At 43.2% G+C, this 25,407-nt stretch overlaps 1 protein-coding gene across 1 annotated transcript in view; it reads right to left on the bottom strand.

Annotated features, from left to right (window-relative positions):
• Nucleotides 1-24,308, bottom strand: part of GORASP2 (golgi reassembly stacking protein 2) — a 38,024-nt gene extending 13,716 nt beyond the window's left edge. Inside the window, exons 1-3 of the mRNA XM_055122719.1 lie at nt 24,100-24,308; nt 2,014-2,094; nt 358-561 (exon numbers count right to left, since the gene is read on the bottom strand). Coding sequence (XP_054978694.1) covers nt 358-561; nt 2,014-2,094; nt 24,100-24,162 — 348 coding nt within the window. The 5' untranslated portion in view covers nt 24,163-24,308. The remainder of the gene's footprint in view (nt 1-357; nt 562-2,013; nt 2,095-24,099) is intronic.
• Between the last annotated feature and the right edge of the window lie 1,099 nt (nt 24,309-25,407).

The following is a 25,407-nucleotide window of genomic DNA, read 5'->3' as shown; positions in this document are numbered from 1 at the left end:
TTAAGATATGCCCAAAACAGTAACAACGAGTCTCACAATGGAGGCGATACTGTGCCCACTCGAGCAAATCGATGAGCAACGGGATGACAGTGATACAGTGATACGTTTCTTTATATTCCACACCAGAGTAATCATTCTGATTTGACCTCTCTTCTGACTCAGCATGATACCCACGAGTTCCTAATACCTAGCACTGAATTACATGTTAATTCACATCTTAAAGGCAACACATTCTGATTTTCAGTAACTAAAAATCCCCTAACAGCACAACCCTTATAATCTCATCATATAATCTCAGCACTGTTAAAACATCTTCCTACACTGCTGCTTAAACTGCAAGTAACAGCAGATACGTACCAGCACATGCCACACGTTCTCATTTGCCCCATCAAAGCTGCAGAAACGAATGCTCACTCCCAACAGGCCCTGGCCACCCCACATGTTACTTGGTGTGACTGAGGTCTCGCGGAGCTCCAGTGTTTTGCTGCTGTAGATAAGCATTTTTACAGGCTTTTCAACGTTTGCTTTCAGTAAATCTTTAAGAGTGTCATTGTCTTTATTCTGTGAACACATGGATATTATTTTACTTAATAAAATTTAATTACTCCTAGGTTGTTTCCTATGGCCCTAAAGCACTAATAATTAACACAAATTAAACATTAACAAAGTTTCATTAACATTCAAACGATTCCCCCAAGTAAAAGATGTTATGAAATTAAGAACAACTTACATTAGGAATAAGTCCTAACTTTCTGTAAAACATTACAGCATTTGCGGCCCAACTTTACTTAGCTTCAGTGAAAAACAAAACACCCCATATGACTTTAATTTTAAAATCTCGAGCTTTGATGGAGTTGTGTTTAGTTTTGGATTCTTCCCTTTAAAAATAAACTTTATTTATCAGGAATTGGAAGGAAATGATAATGGAAACAACATGTTAAATGTTTTATTAAAATAAATAAGGGACAGATACTGATAAGTAATGAATAAAATTTGACTCTAGTTAAAAAAGGCTACTGTGTAATTTTCTTTGCTGAAATTATTTCATTTTTTTCCAACAGTACTTTATTTACTCAGGTAAGATGAACACAGCTTGTAAGAATTGGCTTTAATTCTGCACTTTTTTAACACAGCTCAGTCTGATGCCACTAAAACTACTTATCTATCATGAAACTGGTAAATCATGTGAAAGGTCCAGTGAAACTGGTAAATCATGTGAAAATGAGTCTTAAGTAATTGATCTGAGAAGAACTTGCAAAATCCTGACATTTTAGAAAAGTGTAACTTTTCACTTTGATGATTTCTTTTTTTTTTTTTTTGCTTTTTGGGTCACACCCAGCGATGCACAGGGGTCACTCCTGGCTCTGCACTCAGGAATTACCCCTGGCGGTGCTAGGGGACCATATGGGATGCTGGGAATTGAACCCGGGTCGGCTGCGTGCAAGGCAAACGCCTTACCTGCTGTGCTATTGCTCCAGCCCCTGATGATTTCTTTTTTTTTGTTTTGTTTTGTTTTTGGTTTTTGGGTCACACCCGGCATGCACAGGGGTTACTCCTGGCTCATGCACTCAGGAATTACTCCTGGCGGTGCTCGGGGGACCATATGGGATGCTGGGATTCGAACCCGGGTCGGCCACGTGCAAGGCAAACGCCCTACCTGCTGTGCTATTGCTCCAGCCCCCTGATGATTTCTTTTTGATTAAATAAAATTTCAACATTTAAAGTAGAAGTCTTCAGAGGTTCTATTCCTCTAAGACAATTGTTGGATTGTGAGGTATTGCAGTATATATGTAATATATATTGTTAATATATATATGTTAATATATGTGTAATATATATTATTACACATTTGAATGTTCATTATTTTTAAAGTTATTTTTAAGAACTGGCAGCATACTCTGAAGATCTGTTTGTCAATAATGAATCAACATCCATCTAAGACAACCTGAGAAAGTTCCATTTGCAAATGATTACAAAATACTACAGCCAAAACTATTAAAATGCTGAACTTACTAATCTCGAACCATTAATAGAAACAATAAAATCAAAGAACGGCTCCAGACCAGCTCTATGTCCTGGGGAATTTTCTTGTACCTATAAAAAAAGAAAAGAAAAGAAATGTCAAATATGAAAAAGGTAAAGCTAACAAAAAGAATTTGCAAGTTAAATGTTAATACCTAGTACTTTTCAGTAAAAATGATTAATTTTCTCGATAGAGAAATAGATAGTTTCTCTTTTTATTTCTCCTAACTTCCTTGTGGTTCCCTTAATTGTACCTATTTAATCTGCATTGTGTGTGACCTTTTCTCTATGGTTCTATTCCATACCTCTTTTTACTTTTTTTGGTGACTGTCTGGGGAAAAATTCCCAATATTCAGCATGTGACATAGCAGATCACTACAAATGAGTGACAAATTAAAATTAATTTAACAAGCACTTATTCCATGCCTATTAGCAAGGCACCATTTAGTTACAAAGCTAACACTGGAATAGTCGCTGATGTCAAGACATTTATTATAATCTACTGAGGAATAGTTAAAAAAAGGGGGAGGGGAGACAAAGGGCAAAGAACCCCCTACTCACTGGAATACAAGACCAAAGAGGTTAGACTATAAAGTACAAAGTTGTACAATGAAGCAGAATTCTGACCAAATAAACAACAAAGGGGAACACACACAACCAAAACACAATTCAAAACACCTGAACTGCTTTTTAAAGGTGCCAAGGACAAGAAAGAATTAAAGGGCTGAGGAGCATGTTTTGCATGTGGAAGTTCTAAGGATGTTCCAGGTGCAAAGTCCACCCCCAGCTTCTGAACACTGCCAAGTATGACACAAACAAACAAACAAACAAACAAACAAATACATAGGAGGACAGAAGGCTCAGCTTAATCAGTGTTTCTTAGGACTTACTCCTGGCTCTGGACCCAGGGATCACTCTTGTAGGGGCTAATGAGACCACCTGGGATGCCGCAGAGTGAATGGGTCAGGAGTGTACCAAGCATGCACCCTCCCCTCTGTACTATTTCCTCCGGCCAGTTCTGAAGCGATGTAAGTAATATACGTTCATCCCCGTAGAAACCCGTTGTTATTTACATAGGAGCAGATTTTAATGCTTTCATGATAGAATCCAGATTACTCCCAAAATGTTTCTCTAGTGCCAAAGTCTCTCAGAATCATTAATTACTTTTGGAATTCAAGTTGATTTTTATTTATTTAGAACCAAACTATACTGTCATTGCCTCTGAAGATGTTCTTTAGAGACAAAACTGGATTTTCTTTGTCACTATAAGGACTAGTTGTCATTATTAAACAATAACTTATGAGAACCGATGAGAACTGATCAAGTTTCATGCAAGTTTCCTGCATATTTGGAACAAAATATTTTCTGAGCATTAAACAGGTTATAAAAAAGGACTTACTGGGGGGTCAAGATGGCGGTGGCACAGCAGCAAGTGCCAGAGCTGGTGGAGGGACAGCAGCTCCTAGAGCTCTGAACAGCTGATGGGGTAATAAAATTTCTGCATGAGTGAATATGGGTGCCCCTTGGATACCGTCTCAGTGAGAGCACTATTAAAACTGGACAGTCAATCACTGTGCCGCCCGCAGCATATTACAGCTATTACAGAGGAAACCTCCCTGAGTGCCAGCTTCTGGAGATGGAGGACGGGGGCGTGTACCACCTGGTCAGGTCCTGCTGGACTGGTGGCTTCGGCCCATCTGGGGTGCTCAGGCCAAAAACAGTAGCAGCCCTGTCGTGGGGCTGGTCCCCGCTGGCTCAGAGGGCACGGTGCCACCTGTGGTCTACCTGGACTCATCGGGCGAGAACATCGGCAGCCTGATCGTAACCTTGGCCTGCCTGACACCCCACAATTGCCACTATGCCTTTGGTCAGACTCCAACTCAGGACCAAGTTTTCCAAGACATTAAACAGTCAAAAGTAAGATACATAGGAGCCATGCCCACAAACCACCTTTGGCTCAGCCACACACGCTCATTTATCAGTCTTGTTTCAGAGACTCATAAACAAATCTCAAGAGATAAAAAACTGCAGTTAATCTTGGACCCTCGCAAGGCTGAACAACCCGGGGCACATAGGAGGGAGGTGGATTAGCCCAGTGTCTATCCACACAGAGCCCGAGGTAGTGATTTGCTCCCACAATCCAAAATCATCACCATGCCCTTGGCCAAACTTCACGCTCATGGCGCAAAACTCACCAAGCTATTAATCTGCTGAAAATTTGGGTATGCGTGCTTTGTGACTGAAATCTCCAGGCTTCCTTCAGTCAGGATGGACTACCACCCCCACTTCCCTGTACTTCCCAAAACCTCGGCAGTCATGTCTGTGTATTCAATAAGTGAGTGTGCTTTCTCCACCATGTGCCTCCGGTGGTCTCAGGCTGCCTTCCCACCCCAGATAGCCGATGGCAATGGGCAGAACAAGGTGGAAACAAGGACCAGGTTGGTTGGTGATCAGATGCAGTTTATTTCAATCTAGTCTCCCTCTGCCTCCTTCCAGTCTCACCCACTCCTGTATTCCTCCTTTTCGTGCCCTCTCTCTCAGCCTTAGTTATAGAGCAAATCATGAAGGGTTGGGGGTGGAAGTTATACACAGGCAAGGTAGCACAATCAACATATGTAAAGCCCTTTCCTTCCTTCTGGTAAAGCTCTTCTAAGATGAAGATCTCCTCCTGCTTGGAGTTCCACTCAAGGGCGGAATTTCATCCAAGGACATATTTCTCCTTTCCTTAGTCCATAAACAATCATCTTAGATTTACTTCTTCTTCTCCTTCTTTTTTTTTTTTTTTTGCTTTTTGGTTCACACCTGGCAATGCACAGGGGTTACTCCTGGCTCTGCTCTCAGGAATTACTCTTAGAAGTGCTCTGGGGACCATATGGGATGCTGGGAATTGAACCTGGGTCAGATGTGTGCAAGGCAAATGCCCTACCCTCTGTGCTACTGCTCCAGTCCCTAGGTTTACTTCTTAATAATATTTATAGTCATTTTGTATGGACACAGTAAGATATAGTAAGCTTATTGGATGGCTCTCCAGGGGACATCTTGCTATAGATTCCAGACTACAGTCCTCAAGCCATATTAATCTTCCTAACCCCAGCAGGGTCCTTGTCTGGTCACTTCTCTTTGGGTCATGACACAATTCGTCCACAACCATGCTCTTAACTTATTATAATGTTTTTTGGCACTTGGCCTGTCCCATTTTGATGCCAGGGTAGCTTACAGCTTGCCCTGGGTCCATCCAGTCCCTTTGTTGGGATGCTGCTTTTGGGGTGCCAGAAACTAAGGGCAATTGAGGTTTAAATCAAGTAAATATAACAGAATTCCGGGAGTAAATATTATTCAGAGTCAATTAATTCCCAAGTTACAAAAGCATAGCATTAACTGCTTCCTGTGTCTATCCAAAATGACACTGCTCTAAAGTTAACTATGCAAAGGACATAAGGGAAGGAGAAAAGCAGTATTTCACTTACAAATACAAAATCCAGAGTCCTTAGAAGGATCTGATCTTACAAGTTACAAAGTCTGATTTGGGGATATAGGGATTAACAGATAGGTGAAGCAGAGCACAGGGGAGAAGTTAAAGATAAACAGAGAGGAATGGGAGTGCCTCAAGAGCACTGTGTAACCCAATAAACCTAAGCTCCCTGTGGCAAGGGAGAAAAAACAAAACAATGTTATCCTGCAATATCTATACCCCAAAGCTGCCAGTTTAAAAAAGCTACTCCAGCCTTACCTTCCTGATAAAAAGACTGAATACCCTTACTAAACATGATGACCTCTTAGTACTTGATTTGCAAACCATAATGCACAAAATGATAGAAGAAAGGTGCCTGCCAAAGAAGTAGTCAGGGGAGATAGGGGGTCGGTGGGAGGAAAACTGGGGCCACTGCTGGTGAGAAATGTGCACTGGTGAAGGAATAGGTGTTGGAACACTGTATGACTCAAACTCAATCTCAAATAGCTTTGTAATGGTCTATCTCATGGTAATTCAATAAAAAATTAAAAAATAACAAAAACAAAACCAAAAAGGATATATTAAAGATGTTATTACACTAATAAAAATTAGTAAACATTCACTGTATCACTGTCATCCCGTTGTTCATCAATTTGCTTGAGCGGGCACCAGTAACGTCTCCATTCATCCCAGCCCTTAGATTTTAGCAGCCTCTCCTTACTCATTTTTCCCAATGAATGGAGGCTCTTTCAGGGTCAGGGGAATGAGACCTGTTATTGTTACTGTATTTGGCATAGCAAATACGCCATGGGGAGCTTGCCAGGCTTTTCCATGCAGGCGGGATATTCTCAGCAGTTTGCCAGGCTCTCCGAGAGGGACGAAGAATGTATATCACAGAATACAAGCAAGTATGTCAAAACCAAACACATGTGTGCTGCTTTAGGCACATCAGTGGGCTAGACTATAAGAGGTGGCACAGCCGCTTTGTGGCTGCGTGCTCCCAGGAGTTTTGTTTTATATAGTCTCTGGATCTTTAAATATAAAAGTAAATATAAAAGTAAAATAAATAAATAAATAAATAAAAGAGGTTAGAGTGATAGTACAGCAAGTAGGGCTTTTGCCTGGCATGTGGCTCACCCAGGTTTGATCCCTGACATACCATAGCACACCCAGTACATCTAGCACAAAACCAGGAGTGATATCTGAGTGATCCCTGAGCATAGAGCCAGGAGTATGCCCTGAGCACTGCTGCATGTGGCCCAGGGTGTGAGTCCTGGTAGGCTCAGGGGACAATATGTGGTATAGAGGACTGAACCTGGTTCCACTGCATGCAAGTCCCCCACCTGCCATACTGTCTCTCCGGCCTCAAAAATTATTTAAAAAAGAAAACATATACAATAATTATATAACTTTTATTTTTATAAGACCTTTCTGGGATAAGATAGATGAAAAACAATACTTTTTTCATCTATCTAATATACATTAATTATACTTAATTTTCTTCTTACTGGCTCCCCTCTTTCTGTTTTGTTGCCGCTGTTGCAATGACAGAGGTTCACACAAGCTTGGTTGTAGAGCTTGCCAGGAAGGCCACACACTTCAGCTGTGGTTCTCAAACACCTAGTTGTGCACCAGAGATTGTATACTCTTGACTATACACATCAGTGACGTCAGACTGTGTTTGACACGTGTGCAGAAATGAGCACCAAACTCAAGATTTCACCTTTCTCACTTTTATTTTTTGTGGGGGGGGGGTCACACCTGGCGATGCACAGGGGTTACTCTTGGCTCTTCACTCAGAAATTACTCCTGTCGGTGCTCAGGGGACCATATGGGACGCTGGGAATCGAACCCGGGTTGGCCATGTGCAAGGCAAACGCCCTACCCGCTGTGCTATCACTCCAGCCCAAGATCTCACACTTCCAATGTAAGGCATTTTAGCCACTGAATCATTCCCCACCTCCTCTATATTTGGTTTTCTTAAACAAGGAATATTTTGTCTTCAGTATTATCAAGCAAAAGGTATAAAACCCAAAATAGCAGAGAGATTTCTCCTCAAGTGGCAAATCTGAAAGAAAATGAGGGCTACCTGGAGCTATGATGAGAAAAGTAAGGTCAAGTCACAGCTAGTGGGTCACAATCTGGGAGAAGCCTGTTTCTGAGGTGCCTATCAATTAAGTGTGAAATACTCAGGTGTGGAACTAGTTCACCGATCAATTTCAGATTACTCCACTTAGGCTGCCAAATGTTTGCTTCTCAGTTGAAAAGGGATAAAAAGCACGTCAGTATGAGCTGAGAAAGTTGATTCCACACACTGATTCTTATCATGCCACTCTGAGTATAAAGTTTTCCCACTGCTTGTTTGAAATGGAAAGTCTCCAAAGACATTAAAGGCATTAATTTCCCCCATAATTCAAAAACAGATTCAATAATATGAATTCTAAAATAAAGTTCAATAGTTCTTCTGATTCTATTTTTTATTTTCATTTGCAACAAACATTGATCTTCTCTCTGTTACTAATGGACCTTGAAATTAATTTCTTTCCTAAATTTATTTACATCATTAATACCAGGCACAATTCGGGCAACGGAGCAATAGCACAGCGGCAGGGCATTTGCCTTGCATGCGGCTGATCCAGGTTCGATTCCTCCGCCCCTCTTGGAGAGCCCGGCAAGCTACCAAGAGTATCTCACCCGTAGGGCAGAGCCTGGCAAGCTACCCGTGGCATATTCAATATGCCAAAAACAGTAACAAGTCTCACAATGGAGACGTTACTGGTGCCCAAATCCATGAGCAATGGGATGACAGTGATACAGTGATACAGGTATCTTAATTACTGCTAAGATGCCAGTAGAGGGAGCCCTAGCAAATACTCTATGATTCTAACACAATGCAAATTTCCATTTCCAAACAAGGAAAATAAGGTCTGCAGCATAGCCAATTAAAGCATACACACTAACAGGTTGCTCTGACAATACTATCAACTGACAAAGATCTCTTAATATAAATCTATGAAATGCCTACTTAAGTCTCTGCTTTATGCTCTTTTGGTTTTGAGGACACACCCAGCTGTGCTCAGGGCTTACTTTTGGCTCTATGCTCAGGGATCACTCCTGGCAGGCTTGGGGGACCATATGGGGTGCAGGGGATAGAACCCAGGTCAGCCGTGTGCAAGACAATGCCCTATCTGCTGTACTATCGCTCCAGCCCCCAAAAGTCCTACAAATTTTGAATTCATCTTAATTTTGCGATTTCCATCCAAGGGCAAACCTTTATAACTAATAAATTCTTGTATACTTTATTATTATTATTATTTCTAGCATTTATTAATTATTCCTCACTCTTAAAAAAAAGTGGTCATTTGAATATCTTGTCATGTACCTACTGATTTTTTCTTTTCTGTTGGAAGGGAATGTGATTTGGTGCAGCCAATATAGAAAGCAAAATGCAGGATTCTCAACAAAATTCTCAAAAAATTCAAAACACAACTACCTGACCCAGTAAATAAACACCAGTTACAGAGGGTGGGTGGAAAACCCTGACAAGCACCCCAAGCAAAAAAAAAGTGTGAGCACAATGATCAGAGTTCAACTCCTAGGGAGCACATGTGTGTACACCCCAACAACCTTCAGTGAGCACTACAGAATCTGCATGAACACCATGACAAAGAAAACAATCCTCAGCAAGAAACAAAATCTGATGCGCGGTCCCTGGCAAACACAACTAAAATGTAAAAAAAACAATAATCAAGCTTGTGTGCATCCCTAGTCACTGCAATAGGGAAGGGGAAGAAAGAAAGCATTACGCTAATAAAATAAGCCACGAAGACCACAAACGCAAAGGTAATTTAAAAAAGAACTACTGCACAGCCCATGCAAACCGTTAGCACATGAAACCTACCAGACTGTTGAAAATAATTGCAAATTGTAGCCAAAGGAATATTCAAAATACATTAAGTTCACATAACTCAATAGCAAAAAAAAAAATCAATTTAAATAAGGCAGATCTGAATAGACACTTTTCTAAAGTGACATAAAGGCAGACAACAGGTACGTGACAAGTTAGTCAACACCATTTATAAACATGGAAACACAAATCAAAACCTGTTAATAGTTCTTATTGAAAGGACATGAGGCACGGATGCTGCTGAGGATGTGGAGGGAAGCAAACCCTTGCATTCTGCTGACGGGAATGTGAGTTGGTACAGCCAATACAGAAAGCAATATGGAGGCTTCTCAATCAAAAGTTCTCAAAACATTCAAAACACAAATACCCGACACAATTTCATCCTGGGTATTTGTCCCAAGTAATGAAAACGAACTAAAAAAAAGACACACTCTGATGTTCTCTGCAACAATATTTGCAATGGCCAAGATATGGAAACAACCTCAATGTCCATTAAAGGAAACAGGATGAAGTTATGTGAGGTACTTATATATTTATGTATGAATGTAATATATATACATATTACATTATATATACATATATATTACATTATATACATATATATATTACATTATATATATATAATGGACTACTAGTCAGTCATAAGAATGAAATCCAGGGCTGGAGTGATAGCATAGTGGGTGGGGCATTTGCCTTGCATGTGGCTGACTCGGGTTCAATTCCAGCATCCCATGTTCCCCGAGCACTGCCAGGAGTAATTCTTCTGTGCAATGCCAGGTGTGACCCAAAAGGAAAAAAAAAAAAAGAAAATAAATCTTGTAAAAAAATAAGATTTGGATGGAAAATAACATGGATGGTCCTTAAAGGCATTATGCTAAGTGAAGTCAAAGACAAACAGTACAGCTGGAGGTATAGCAAGTAGGGCGCTTGCTTTGTATACAGCCAGTTCAATCCCTGGCACCCATGTGGTCCCCCAAACCACACCTAAGTGCAGAGCCGGAAGTAAGCACTGAATGCCTCTGAGAGTGATGCCCACCCACCAAAAAAAAAAAGACAAATAATGTATGATCTCCTATGTGTGGAACCTTAAACAAAACCAACCAAAATCCAAGCTTACAGATCAGAGTACAATTTGGTGTTTTGGGGGATAGGGACTTGGATACAAATGGATGAAGGGGATCAAAAAGTATAAATTTCTCATTATAAATTAAATAAATCAGGGCTGGACAGATAGTACAATGGAAAAGGCATTTGTTTTGGTTTTGTTGTTGTTGTTGTTGTTGGCTTTTTGGGTCACACCAGGCAATACTCAGGGGTTACTCTTGGTTCTGAACTGAGAATTACTCATGGCGGAGCTCACGGGATCATATGGGTTCTGGGGATGGAAACCGCCAGCTGCATGCAAAGTAAATGCCCTACCCACTGTACTATCACTCCAGCCTGGGGAATTTGTCTTGAACTTGGCCAACCCAGGTTTGATCCCCAGCATCCCATGTGGTCCCCTGAAAACCACCAGGAGTAATTTCTGAGTACAGATACAGGAGTAATTTCTGAGCATTGCTGGGTATAGCCCCAAACCCAAAAATAAATAAATAAAATCAAGTACATAAATCATGGGGAAATAGTGTACAGCACAGTGACAATTACATATCTGAGATCTAAGAGAGAAACCTTAAGAGAGTAAATCTTCAGAGAAAGTTGTCACAAGAAAAAATATTGTAACTATGATGATTGATGTTATCTATTTTAACTGTGGTTTTGTTTTGCAATATATACAAATACAAAAGCATATGTACATTTGAGGATATGTTCCATGTCAAATATATCTTAATAAAAAATAGACACAGAGAACCTTCCTACGATAAGCAGAAAATAGGCAATGATTTTTAAAAGCTGGTTATAACAGGGGCTGGAAAGATAGTACAGCAGGCAGGGTAGCACTTGCCTTGCAATGTGGCCAACCTGGGTTTGATCCCCAGCACATCAAATGTCCCCAAACTCCACCAAGAATGATACCTGGGCACAGAGCCAGGAGGAAGTCCTGAGCACTACAGGGCCAAACTCCACACACCCCTCCAAAACAAAGATTATAACATAACTTTAATACTTATTTATTTAAATATTACAAATATTTAAGTATTACAAATACTTAATTATCTATTTAAGGGGCTGGAGCAATAGTACAGAGGGTAGGGTGTTTGCCTTGAATGTGGCCAACCTGGGTTTGCTCCCTGGCATCCCATATGGTCCCCTGAGCACGGCCAGGAGTAATTCCTGAGCGCAGGGCCAGGAGTAACCCCTGAGGATTGTCAGGTGTGACCCAAAAAAAGCAAAAACAAAACAAAAAAACAAAAATCAAACAAAATATCTAAGTATTAACAACATGGATGAATAGGAGAAAATATGAGCCTGGTTATTGGCACTCTAGGAGCTTAAACTTTACAATCTGAGGCTTTCTTACTAAAATAAAAACCACAACAAATATTTTTTTCACACACACTCTAGGGAAAAGTAGCTACAGTAAGGTAAAATTTACTAGGCAGGGGCCACAATGGTACTCTAAGTTGCAGAACACATACCTAGCATATTTGTGGGTCTTGTTTGTTTGTTTTTTTGGGGGGGTCATACCCAGCAATGCATAGGGGTTACTCGTGGCTCTGCACTCAGGAATTACTCCTGGCGGTGCTCAGGGAACCATATGGGATGCTGGGAATCGAACCTGGGTCGGCCACATGCAAGGCAAAGGCCCTACCTGCTGTGCTATTGCTCCAGCCCCAGATTTTTTTTTTTTTAATGCTGAGAACTGAACTCAGATTTAATGCATGTAAGGCATCATTTTATTATTTTTTAAGCCCACACTGAGAACTTTTATTTAATTTTATTAATTTTATTTTTTTAAATGTATTTATTTTTAATTTTATTTTTAAAGTTGTTCATAATAACTGATTATGTTTAATATTTGAACACCAATCCCATCACCACTGCACCTTCTCACCACATTTCAAATGGTTCCATCCCAAACCCCAAATCCTGCCCCCAAAGCAGAACCAAAGTAATTTATTTTGTATTGCTTGTTATGAATAATCTGCTAAATAATCCAAAAAAGTTTTCTTAGAGGAAAGTAAGTGAAGATTGTTGTATTTCACCCAGGAGAGCCATTAAGCTCTTCTGTAAGAGATTAGTAACATGCTGTTAAAGGTTGAGCCTTGTGTGCTTTTATATCTATACCTATATCTATATCTATCTATAATCTATATGTGTGTGTTTGTGTATTTATTTATTTCCTCCTAAAACTGGTTGGCTTCTACATTAAACTGCATCAAATGTGATATGCTACTCTTGATATATTGTATCAGAGGTGTAAAATATGAGATGTTGCATGGCCTCGAACGTGGTGTGTGGAGCACAGCCGTGAGCATGGTGGTGGTTGAATTCTGGAGGTTTTCAGCTGCCAGGGCTGGCTCCGTTGGGGCAGGGCAGGGGGGCTTCACCTGCCCCTCCCCCTCCAGATTACCTCTGATGAAACAGACAGGCATTACTTTACCACGTCTCCAGTCCCAGTGGATTCATGGCAGCACATGCACCCCATCATGGCCGGGTGTGGTCCTGGTGTCCCCCAAGACAACCGGAAGACATCTTTCACTCCTCCAGTAGCAAAGAAATGAGCAGCACAGTAAAGGGATATTTGGCTCCATCACATAGAAATAAATTAGCATCAATGATGAGAAACCTGAATCAATAACTACATATAAACACTGCCTAAAACAATTTTTCAAATACTACTGGTACTTCCAGTGGGTTCTGAAGTCAATTTAGTGGAACATGACACAATATAGACAAATGTGTACAAGAAAATACCAGGGAAAAAACCATCAAAAATCTATAACAAAGAATCAGTATTTTTTCATGAGATATAATACAATGGTAAAAAACATTTTTTACTTTGTGCTATAATAATAAGAGGAGAGGTAATACAGGGGATAAGGCAATTGCCTTGGCCAACCACCGCCTTTTGACCCCTAGGACCAAATGTAGCTCTTGAGCACCACTAGGAGTGATCCCGGAGCACAGGACCAGAAAGGCCTTACCTGGGAGCACAGCCAGGTAAGGCCCCAGCCCCTCTGTCCCTTTACAAAAAGCACAAAAAACTGCCCTACAGGACTGATACCATTAGCTGTTTTCTTAGTCAACTTCTAAAACCAAGAAGACTTTGACCTTATTCTTAATATTGTGAATCATCAGAAAGTATCAGTAGAGTGATATTTAGAGTGATCACTAGAATCTTCCTGTGTTTACCCACAGGCTATATTTTTACTGGTTGCTTTCTGGTGAAGCATCTTCTTCTGGGTTGAAAAATATAATAGTACTGTAACTACATCACCGAGAGTCCCTCCCCCCAACACACACACATACACACATAGCCTGGAAGAGGGAGGGACCACATCACACAAAAGATGGGTTTAGGTGGTGGGAAGGGGCAGTCTGCCAACTGCATCTGAGTACACTCGGACCCTTCCAGCTGAGGAGTACAGAGCTGCTACTGACATTAACAAAGGAAACCATAATGCTAATTTCAAAACACAGGGTCATCAGACCAGGTGTAAGGTGATGTCAAAAGTACACTTAGCCAAGTTTCTGCCTGGTATATAAAGGATCTCCCTTAAGTTTTCTAATCATGTTGAGATTTCCGTAAAATTGCATCAGGGGAACATTCCTCTTGGTTACTGTACCTCTAATTCCATCTCCACATGAAAAATGTAAATAAGTCCTTTAATTTTCTAGCTAAATTATGAGCTTTTCTAGCTCTTGAGTTAATGTGAACTCTCACCTTTGTGCTGTTTTTAAAAACAGCAGAGATATTAAATAAATCTAAAAAAACTTCAAGGCTCAGTAACACCAAATGATAATTCTATACTCATAAAGCTTCAAGTTACATATGTGCTTAAATAGCAAAACAGCAAAGAGGCTTGGGAATACAGTGCCACTAAAAAACAAAAGAAAAAACCCTAAAAACTTTAAAGTTATTTATTTTTTAGGAAGAGGCAATTCTGGAGTTGCAGTGTTTTTCAACATGTGTCAGTATTTTGAGAATGGACACTTGTGTGTAGTAATTCTAAAAAAGACGTGAAGAATTCAAGTAATCTGCTCATATGTCCTACCAAAATAATTCAAAGTGCATGTTCTTCTGACGCTGACCCTATGAAATAATTTGCAATATGTGAAGCTATTTGAAATAAAAATCTAATATCTAAAAATTAAACAAAAACCTATCACTATTTGCTATCTTTGAAGGAAAAAAATCTGTAAGTTAGGTAAATGTTAAAAGATGTTCTAAAAGAAACTACAATACCCTGTCACCTCATTTAATATTCTTCTAAAATTAAGTACTTGTTTCTCCAAAATAACAAACTTGCTATGTGACCACAAGAAATAATCTCTGGTTTCTTTTTAACTGAAACGTGAGGAGGCTGACTAAATCGTCTCTAAGATTGAATGACTCAATGTGAAAAGTGCTGCTAAGCTATTAATAGATTCTACAGTGTAGATCAAATCCAACAAGATCACTTTAATTACAGACTCCTTTAGTCATTTTAATTAATGTGTTTAGTAACACTGTGGCAAGGCAAGGAAAAGGACATTAGTACTTTCTATCTTTTAAAAAACCAGATTTAAGGACCAGAGAAGTAGCTCTAAGGGCTGGACTGCTTGATTTGCATGTTGTAGTCTGGGTTCAATCCCCAGCATCACATATCCCGGCAAGCACTGGCAGGAGTGACCTCTGAGCACACGGTGGGGGAGCCCAAGCACCTCCAGTGTGGACCAAAACAAACAAGTCCAAATCAAATCTAACAGTTTTTTTTTTTTTAAAGCTAAGGGTCCTTAAAACACTCCGAAGCACAGAACCAAGATTACCAGAGAAGGGCACAGGGCACTGAGGTGGGGTGGTAGCAGGAAGGCCAGCAAAGGGCAGAGTGGGTCAAGTGGCAGAAAGGAAGGATTTTGCATTCTGGTGGTGAACACAGTGTGGCGACTTATCTTTGAACAGGTAGGAAAAAGCACTCCTGATACTTATTCAAAACATAATCCAACCTTACTTCAGTAAGCACACACAAATTAACATGCTATTTTATAAAATTAACAGGTCAGATTTGATCAAAAGCATATCATAAACAGAGCTAAAGTCAGCATTAAGACCACATTCAAAAATAACTGGAGTGGTTAAAAGAAAATACAACTTATACCTAGTATATATTAACTGTATTAGCTTTGCAATAAAATTCTCAAAGGGAGATATAAGCATGCAAATGCCAATAACAAAAGCATCGGCTAACATTTACTGAGTTTATCATATTCTAAAACCCTACAATGAGAGTTTTACACACCAACTCTCATTTAATCCTCAGGATAACAGGTGGACAATGTTTTTTAAAAAATTTTAAAGTGCTCCATTTATTTAAAAAAATTTCTTACACAATGTATTTTTTGGTTTTTAAAAGTGATTAAAGATAGGGCTGGGGTGATATTACGGTGGGCGGGGCTCCTGCTCGCATGTGGCCAACCTGGGTTCAATCCCTGGCATTTCATGTTTCCCTGAGCACTGACAGGAATGATCCCTGAGCACAGAACCAGGAGTAACCCGTGAGCACTGCCAGGTGTGGCCTTTCACCCCCCATCAAAGGTTAAAGAAGTACGACTATTACCCCTATTTTTCATACTAAAAACTGAAGCTCAACGCAATCCAAAGGTTTGCCCAAAGGGAGACTGTAGGATAACATAGCCTCAGTAGTTTAGGTTTATTGGGTTACTCCCGTTACAGTGCTCCTATTCCTCTTTGTTTATTCGTAGCTTCTTTCTTGGTGTTCTGTTGACTTGTAAATAATGTTTTTCTCTTCTCCTTGAGTCCTTTGCATAGTTTATTCAGAGCAAGTCCTTTTTGTATGGACACAGGAAGACTTAACAAATGCTATGCTTTTGTAACCTGGGAGTCATTTGACTCTACATGATATTTTCCTCCAGGGCATCTGTTCTCTTGACCTAAGCCTCAGCTGCCCTTACTTCCTAGCACCCCCAAAGCACGGTCCCGACGTGGGACAAGAAGGACCCAGGGCAAGCGGTGAGTTGTGTGCTACCCTGGCATCGAGATGGGCCTGGCCAAAGTGCCTAATGCTTAACTATAAGTTAAGAGCTTGATCATGGACAAATGCTGTCATGATCCAAACAGTGATATTAGATTTGGACCCTGCTAGGGTGAGGAATGATTAATCTGGCCTGAGTGCTGTGGTCTGAGCCTGTGGCAAGATGTTGCCAGGAGAGCTGCCTTGCAGGCCTCAATGTATCCCTTGCTATGTCCATACAAAAATAACTAGTATTGAGATGTTAATAAGTTCCTGGACTAAGGAAAAGAAAAAAACCTTAAGAGTGAGGAAGGGCTTTGGAGTGCCCTGCCCTCAGGAAGGGCTTTCTTATGTTGATTTGGCTACCTGGCTGGTTGTAGCCTACAGGGCAAGGTGGGAGAGACAAGTAGGAGGAGAGAGAGAAGCCAGGGGGAGAGGAGCAGTAGATCCAGAGAGAGGCCGGAGCTGGGAGTGCGGGAGATGAAAAAGATTGAAGACTGAATAAACGGTAACTAATCAGCAACCAGGTTGGTCCTCGTTCTTCCTTCGCCTGTGTTTGACCACCGGCCGTCCCGATCCAGTCCACACACTGCGGTTCCAGAGCACCGAACGCGGGTGGTGAGACAGAGCCGCCCAGAGAGCCCGCGAGTGCACTCGCCCCCTCGGCGTTCTTTAGTTTTTTACAGGAGACAATGAATCCCGGGAGTCTGTGGTCTCTGCCATAAGAGCTTCATCATCATGTAAGCAGGACACAAGATTCCTTGCTTCCGAGAAAGTGCTCGAAGAATTTCTCAGTGCTGCTTAGGTAAAGAAAAAAAGTGCGCAACCCAGCACCATTTTCTTCATGCTGCAGTAAATTTATTGGTAATGCCAAGAGGGAAGTATAATCTCTCAAAATAATTGCCTTGGTTCTGAACATGTTGCTTGGCAAGAAAAAAAAAAGTCATCCTTTATTTTTTTTTGATAATTACACTTCTCTAGGCAACACATATTTAGAGACCAAAGCGAGTATCATACCTTCACTGATCAATACTTTCTGGACCAGATTAACTATTATCTTATTAGCGAGCCAATTAAACATAAAATCTTTTCAGTAGAATATTAAAGCCAGCAAAACAAATGTCCTGATGTTAGCTGGTATTCTAAGATCAATTCTTGTGAAAATTTTAGGGGAAATTATGTTTTAGAAAGTCCTATCTGTAAATGATGCAGAAGGTACTAGAGCCAGCACTGTGCACTTCATGAATTCCCCCACCAGATCAGGACCAGGACCAGCCACCAACAGGTCCCTCCAAACCACGGGCACTAATTAGCTCACTGCTTACTAAAACTGGGAAAAGCTTATGTCCAATGATACTTGGGATTTCTAAAGTATCCTAAGGCTCGGATGCAGTGTAGTTAGTGGTTTTAAGAAACAAATATCCTGGACCAGTGGGGTAGTAAAGGTGCCTGGCTAGTTCAATCCCTACCTATGATTCCTAAGCCCTGGGCAGAGAGAGCCAGCCCCTGGGCTCCAGGTGTGGCCCAACCCAGATGTATTTAAATCCTACACTTGATTTGATTTTGTGGGATTTTTTGTTTGTTTGGGGGCCACACTCTGCCGTGCTCAGGGCTCAATCCTGGCTCTCTGCACTCTGGGATCACTCAGGGTGGGCTCGGGGGACCACACAGGGTGCTGGGGTTGAACCTGGTTTGGTTGGTAGAGGGCAGGCACCTACCCGCCATACTATCTCTGTGGCCCCATGAGTCCTACATTCAAAATAATCTCAAAGAATGTTTATCAAACAATGTTATAGTGGTTTATTATGAGACCAATCTGGGTGGGAGGAGATCATAACCTTGAAATAGTATTTACAAATTTTTGTTTTTGTTTTAGGGCCACACTTGGTAGCGCTCAAGACTAACATCTGGCTCTGCGCTCAGGGATCACTCTTGTGGTTGGGCTCTGAAATGCCTTATTTCCTGTACTATGACTGCTTTCCTAGTTGTTGTTTTTTGGGCCACATCAGGCAATGCTCAGGGGTTACTCCTGGCTCTGCACTTAGGAAATCAATTCTTGTGGTACTTAAGGGACCAAATAGGGTGCCAGGGATCAAACCCAGGTTCGTGTAAAGCAAGCACCTTACCCACTGCACTTTCTCTCTGGCCAGCCCGACTGCTTTCTTTTGAAACCCACTATTTTCAGAGTGAATGACAAGGAAAGGGGCTTAGAGTGAGACATCTTTTCCAGGAAGGTATAGGAGTTATAAAGGTTATTTAGTTATTTATTTATTTTTCTTTTTTGGGTGACACCTGGCGTTGCACAGGGGTTACTCCTGGCTCATGCACTCAAGAATCACTCTGGCAGCATTCAGGAGACCATATGGGATGCTGGGAATAGAACCCAGTTCGGCCGCGTGCAAGGCAAATGCCCTACCCACTGTGCTATTGCTCCAGCCGAGGAGTTATAAATAGTTGAGGAACACTGTTTAAAAAGAAAACGTTATAACCATAAGCTATTGGGAATTTACTTTCTGCAAATTAAGAACTCAAATGAAATTCTATAGAAGCAGGACTTCATGCAGATTAGTAAGGTGCAATTAAAAATTAACAGTGTCCGAGAGAAAATGTGGCTCAACAGAGAAGCAAATACCTCCTATGTGCTAAGCCCTGGGTTCAATATATCACATTTGAGAAAAGAACAATTTCATATAATAGATCTAGTCTACGTATTAGGTTTTCTATAGAAATAATTCCACTTAGCTGTCAGTTATTCCTCTCAAGAGAGTATTAAATGCTGCCCAGCCTGTAGTAAATGGCCCAGGAGATAAGGGCCCCTTATTGCAATGAAGAAACACTTCATCTCAAAGGCCTTTCCCTCAAAAACATTCAGCTCAAAATCTCTTCTAGAGAAAAGGATAAAGAATAATAAAGATAACTTTTTTTTTTCTTGGGTCACACCCAGCGATGCTCAGGGCTTACTTCTGGCTTTGCACTCAGGAATTGCTCCTAGCAGTGCTTGGGGGACCATATGGGATGCTGGGGATCGAACCCAGGTCGGCCGCATGCAAGGCAAATGCCCTACCCGCTGTGCTATCGCTCCGGCCCCAAGATAACATTTTCCCAAGTTTTTATATAAATGTAAACACTGACTCTAGATACCTACAGATTTATTTCCTATCACAAAAAAATATTCAGTGTAGAAAGGAATTAATTTGGGGACCACAGTGATAGTACAGTGGGTATTTGCCTTGCAACTGACTGACCCAGATTCAGTACCCCACAGCCAATACTGTTCCCCCTGCCCCTCTAGCACTGCCTCGAGTAATTCCTGAGTGTTGAGCCAAGAGCAGTCCCTGAGCAGGAAAAAAAAAAAAGGAATTAATCTGAAAATGTCATACTGACATCTATGAAATAACTCCAAAAGTAATTTTGCAAATGCCCTGCTGGGTTCACTTGACAATTAATGGAAAATCTTCAGGCAGAATTCTGTATTAAACACATTTCAATGACAGTAATATACAGTAACTTCTGACAAAATTGAGAACCCTGGATCAACATTTTTCTTGCCTGATGTTAAATTACAGCAGTATTTTCTAAAAGTGGGTGAATTTCTACTTCTCCTCAGGGGAGTGTGGGCTGATCCAGAGAGGCAGTTAAGTAGCCCTGGGTGTGACTGGGGAGCCATTTCCGATAGCTTGCTTAAAGAAGATAGATTTCCAGGGATTGCGGAGTGATCTCCCCCACCCCTGGAAAAGGAGCCAGTAGATCAAATAAGTTTAGGAACCTCTGAATTAGAGGAGGAATAAAAGTGGCACTGAGGGGCTAGAGAGATAATTCAGTGCATAGGGCATCTGCCTTGCACAAGACTGAGTCGGGTCAAACCCCCAGCAACCAATATGGTCATCCAAGCCCCACCAGGAGTGAGCCCTGTGCCCAGAGACAGAAGAAAGCCCTGAGCACTGCCAGCTGTGACCATAAAATGCAACACATTTTTTCTTAGAGCCACATTTTTTTTGGTAAATATACATATAGTTCATAACCAAGATAGAAACTTTTACAGAGCTGCTAAAACTTGAACTGTCACCATCTACTAAGAGTTCTTTTAATATATATCTTCCCTCTCATTTTATTTTCCTCTCTGTGCATATGTACATGTGTGTGCAGAGGCACACCTAAACCCACTGTTTTGAAACACAATTTTCACAGAAGCTGAAATGCATAGCATTCTCAACTGTCAGCAGGCCCTCTTTCATTGAACAATTCCTCAGTTGCTGGATATTCAGGTTGTAGAAGAAATTTCTTATAGTTTTTTACTTTATTACTGAGTATATTGTATCATGCAAAATATATGTGAAACATGGCTAAGGGTTGCCGTTATGCTTGAGGGTGGGGGGAAAGGCTATGAAAAATACTTCAATGGTATCTGTTTTAATGAGTGAAATGAGTCAGAGGGAGAAGGATAGAATGACCAGACTTATATAAAGAAACATCGTAGGAGAATAATACCCCCAAAACAATAGAAATGAAGGGCAGGAGAACTGGTCCTTAGTAGGAAACTTGGCAGTGTTGGGGAGATGGGACAGTCAGGAAAGGGACCACTATGACAATGGCAGAGAAAGTGGTTACTCTAGAAGAGGACTAGGTGCGAAAAGGAGGTAAGGTGATATGTTGGATACCCTATCAGTAACAGTATTGCAAACCACTGTGCCTAAATGGAAAAAGAAAAAAGTGCCTGCAATAGAGGTAGCTGGGGGTGGGAGGAAAACTAGGAACACTGGTGGAGGGACACTGATGAAAAGAACTGATGTTGGTACATTGTAAACGTGAAACTCAATCATGAATAGCTTTGTAACTTTGTAATTGAGTGACTAAATTAAAAAACAACAGTATACCTTTTAGATGATAGGATTACATGTAACTTTTTTTACATACTTACTGAATGTATCAAATGATCTCTAATGAATACAAAAGTGCAGTAATTTACTAAAATAAAGACCTCTGTTTACCTATGTAAATAACACTAAAATTAAGTAACTGGGAAAAAGGCACATTTTAAATGAAAACAAGGTAGGATTTAAGGTTTTATATGTACATAGGTACTTGTAACACACACACACACACACACACACACACACACACACACACACAAGAAATACTCAAAGTCTAACACCAGGAGGTGCTACTTAACTAAACTATGTTACAACAGATTCTACAGAACTAACTGAAGGCATGAGACAGACCTGTAGGTGCTACCACAGAAAAGCAGTCAAATGTATTAGTAAATAAGAAGACTAGGGTATGTAGGAGTATGAACAGTATGATTCCAAGTGACAGAAACAAAAAAATACATTAGAGAGATGGGGTATTCATTTTGTAAGCATAAAACGTTCTGAAAGGATAATCAAGAACTATCTATGGTGGTACTGGGAGGTGGGGAGAGTGAAACGGTTTGGGTTAAGAGGGAACAGAGTACCACATGAAAATATGAAAATGTGCAATAATCTGTAATACACGAAATGGACAGTACACCACACGGAGTATCAGGACGCATTTCAAGAAGAAATTAATATGGAAAAACAATGGGAAAATGGGAAGTTCAATCTGCGTTATAGGCAACTTAATAATATAACAGCAATGGGAATGAGTGATTGGCATGGCGAAACCCAATCAAATGGGTATAATCACAGATTTACTGAAGTGCACATATGTTAAGAAAATTAACTTCAAAAGGAGGAATAACAGTCCAGCGGGTAGGGATCCCGGTTGCACGGTCAATCCCCAGCACCCCATATGGTCCCCTGAGCCCTGCTAGGATCCACCCGCTGATCCCAGGAGTGCAAATACACTTCCATTTGTTTTACATGAAAATACAGTAGAATTGAGACCCTTGGATGGCCAGCTTTCCTTCAACCTCGCCTTTTAAGTTAACATGAATATGTTCCACTGAATGCATATATGATGAAAATACCAGAAAAACGCCCCCCATCTCCCCCCAGGGATTTACAGCCACAATCTGCCATGAGGAGAACCAGCAGGTGAAACGAGACGACACACGCCCAAACCTGAGAAACTCAAAATCAGACGACAGGGCACAGTGAAGACCATGGCAGGCAGAAACTTTCCCTTCCCATCTGGTATGTGGCGCGGTCATTCCCACCCCGCAGCCGCTAAGAGCGATGCACTCGGAGGAGGCTGGCTGGCTGGAGGGAATGAAGGAACCGGGGTGGGGGAGGATGTAGTGGAGGGGCAGTAAGGTTTACTGACAGTCTCCCCGCTCTGGGGACATCATCCTTTCCCACCCCTAAGGAGCGTGGGATCCGAATCTGAGAGCGGAACCGACGAGGTGCGGGGCAGCCGGCCAGATCAGACGGGCCATCCATCACCCGGACTCAGGGGACCAATTAAGCACGGAAGAACTCCCGTCGCAGCACGCAGCGGCCAGGGGCAGGCCTTGCAGCACTTTCCCTCCCGGCGCAAACACTCTGGGCTCGGCTGGCGTTCCCGAGTCCGGGGGACGGAAAACGGGGCGGGCAAGACTCTGTGGACAGGTCACGGTGCCGCCACCATCACTCACGCGGGGCATCTCGGCCCAACGCGTCTTCTCTCCAGGCTTCGGCAGCGAGGAGCCCTGGGACCACCCCACCCGCAGGCCGTGTCCACTCCTGGCTGGTCCTTAACTCCGGGCGCATCCTGGCCCCTGAGGCTGCTGGCCCTGCGTCGCCGATGGCACTCGACCACACGGCGGCGTCTCCAGGGACCTACCTGGGCCACCGCCGCGACGCTCCACCTGGCCCCTCCATCCCGGGGACAGGACGGAAAGCGCCCTCGCCCCCCCCCCCCAACAAAAAACCCCACCCTGGGCTGCCGGGCTGGGAAACACGGACCAGATGGACCAGACAGGGTGCGTGAAAGATCAGGGGCTTGACGAGCGAAGGGCAGGGCAAAGTTCCGGCAACGTCGCGTCCACGTCCAGTCCATCGGACCCGAGTTCGGGGGGCGGGGCGGGGGCATCTCGCGCGGCGTGCGCCCACCCGGGACGAACTCACACCTGCTGTCGGGCCACCCCGCCGCGCCGCCGGGCTCCTGCGGCGTCCCGGCTACCTGCTCCCGAGAGGGGGATGGGAGGTGGGAGCTAAAACTCACTCGCGGGTTCTAGTGTCAAAGCCTCTTCTGCAGACTTTGCCTCCCAACCCGCGCTAACTTTGGGAGCAGACGAGCAGGGAGGCCCGGAGGAGGAGCAGGGGGGTGAGGGTCAAGGTTTGAGCCACTCCGGGCAGCAAGGCAGCCCCTTCCTCCCCGACCCAGTGGCCCGCCAAGCCGCTCCCGGCTCCGGCTCCGGCTCGCTCTCCCCGGGGGCGCTCGGAGGAGCCCCCCCAGGCCGCGGCGCTCCCGGGAAGGAGGGACCCGAGCGGCCCTTCCCGGACCAGCCCGAGCCTCCAGGCAGCGTTCGCGGCCGCTGCTCCTTTCCGGAGTCCGGCCTGGAATCCCCGGAAGGTGCCCGCGGTGGTGCTGGCGTGTGTGTGTGTGTGGGGGGGGGGGGGGTCCCCGCCTCCCCCAGGCCCGGCCCCGCCTCCAGCCCGCGCCGCCGCTCTCGGGTGGCCGTCGGGGTCCTGCTCACTCACCCGCAGGACGTGGTAGCCTTCCGTGCCCCCGCCCGGGATCTCGACGCTCTGCGAGGAGCCCATGGCGGCGGGCGATCCTGTGAGCCGGGCCGGGTTCTGTGCTGCTCCCCGCCCCCCGCGCTCCGCCCGCTCCGGCTGCTCCGCGTAGCACTTGGGACGTGGCACTCGCACCGCCCGAGAGCCGGGCCGCACTGCCCGCCGGGAGATCGTCGCCGCGGCAGCCGGGGTCGCGGAGACGCCGCAGACAGCGCCCCCTGCCGCGAGACACCGGGAGGGACCCGGGCGCGCTCGCTGGGAAGGCGCGGGGTGGAGGGGTGGGGGGGGGGGGGTCGAGCGCCCGAGGAGGGGCCTGGTCGAACTCGCGCGAGAGAAAGGAAGTGCGGTTCCTCCGGCTGCGGGCACCTTGCTACGGGGCGCTGAGGGGGACAAGATTCATTCAGACGCGTCGTTGCCGAATCAAGAATGATGCTTTGACTATAACACCCCCTGGTGGCCAGAGCCCTTGAAAGGGCTCCTTAGTCTCTGGATTTATGTTGGGCTTGTCCTGGGATTGTACAGTGAAAAATGATAGTGGGTTGAACACAGAATCACTCTAGCTCAGCTCAGTGGAAAAAAAAAAGAAAAAAAGAAAAAAAAAGCGTTTCTAAAGTGTCAAGGAGGCCCACCAAGTTTTTTCTTTTTTTCCCTAGCCCTGAGATTTTATTTTATTATTTAAAATTTTTTATTAGTGAATCACCGTGAGGTACAGCTACAAACTTATGAACTTTCATGTTTGCATTTGGTTTACATCCCTCCACCAGTGCCCATTCTCCTCTACCAATGTTCCCAGTATCCCTCCCACCACCCCCACCCCAACCCCCACCACCCCACCCTGCCTCTGCAGCAGGGCATTCCCTTTTGTTCTCTCTCCTGTTGGATGTTGTAGTTTGCAGTAGAGGTATTGAGTGGCCATCACGTTTGGTCTACAGTCTACGTTTCACCAAGTTGTTTTCTTTAAAAAAAGAATTAGTGTTGTAGTTTAGGTAACATGCTTATAGTTCTGTTAACGTTCATGGCTTTGATGCACAATGACTGAACCTCATCACCACTAAAGGGCCCATAACCCTCCACCAATGTCCCCATGCTACTTATAGTACTTGTAGTACTTTTTTTTTTGACATGAACTGGAACAATGCTTTATTGGTTTGCTTTTGCTTTTGCCTTTTTTTTAGCCACACCCAGTGGGTGATCCAGGTCTAATCCTGGCTCTTCAGGTCACTTCTCACAGGGCACTTGGGACCATTTTGCTTGCTGAGCATTGAACTCAGG

Source organism: Sorex araneus, chromosome X (assembly GCF_027595985.1).
Source record: "Sorex araneus isolate mSorAra2 chromosome X, mSorAra2.pri, whole genome shotgun sequence".
In the NCBI taxonomy this organism is placed as follows: domain Eukaryota; kingdom Metazoa; phylum Chordata; class Mammalia; order Eulipotyphla; family Soricidae; genus Sorex; species Sorex araneus.
This window is presented reverse-complemented; position numbering and strand designations above follow the sequence as displayed.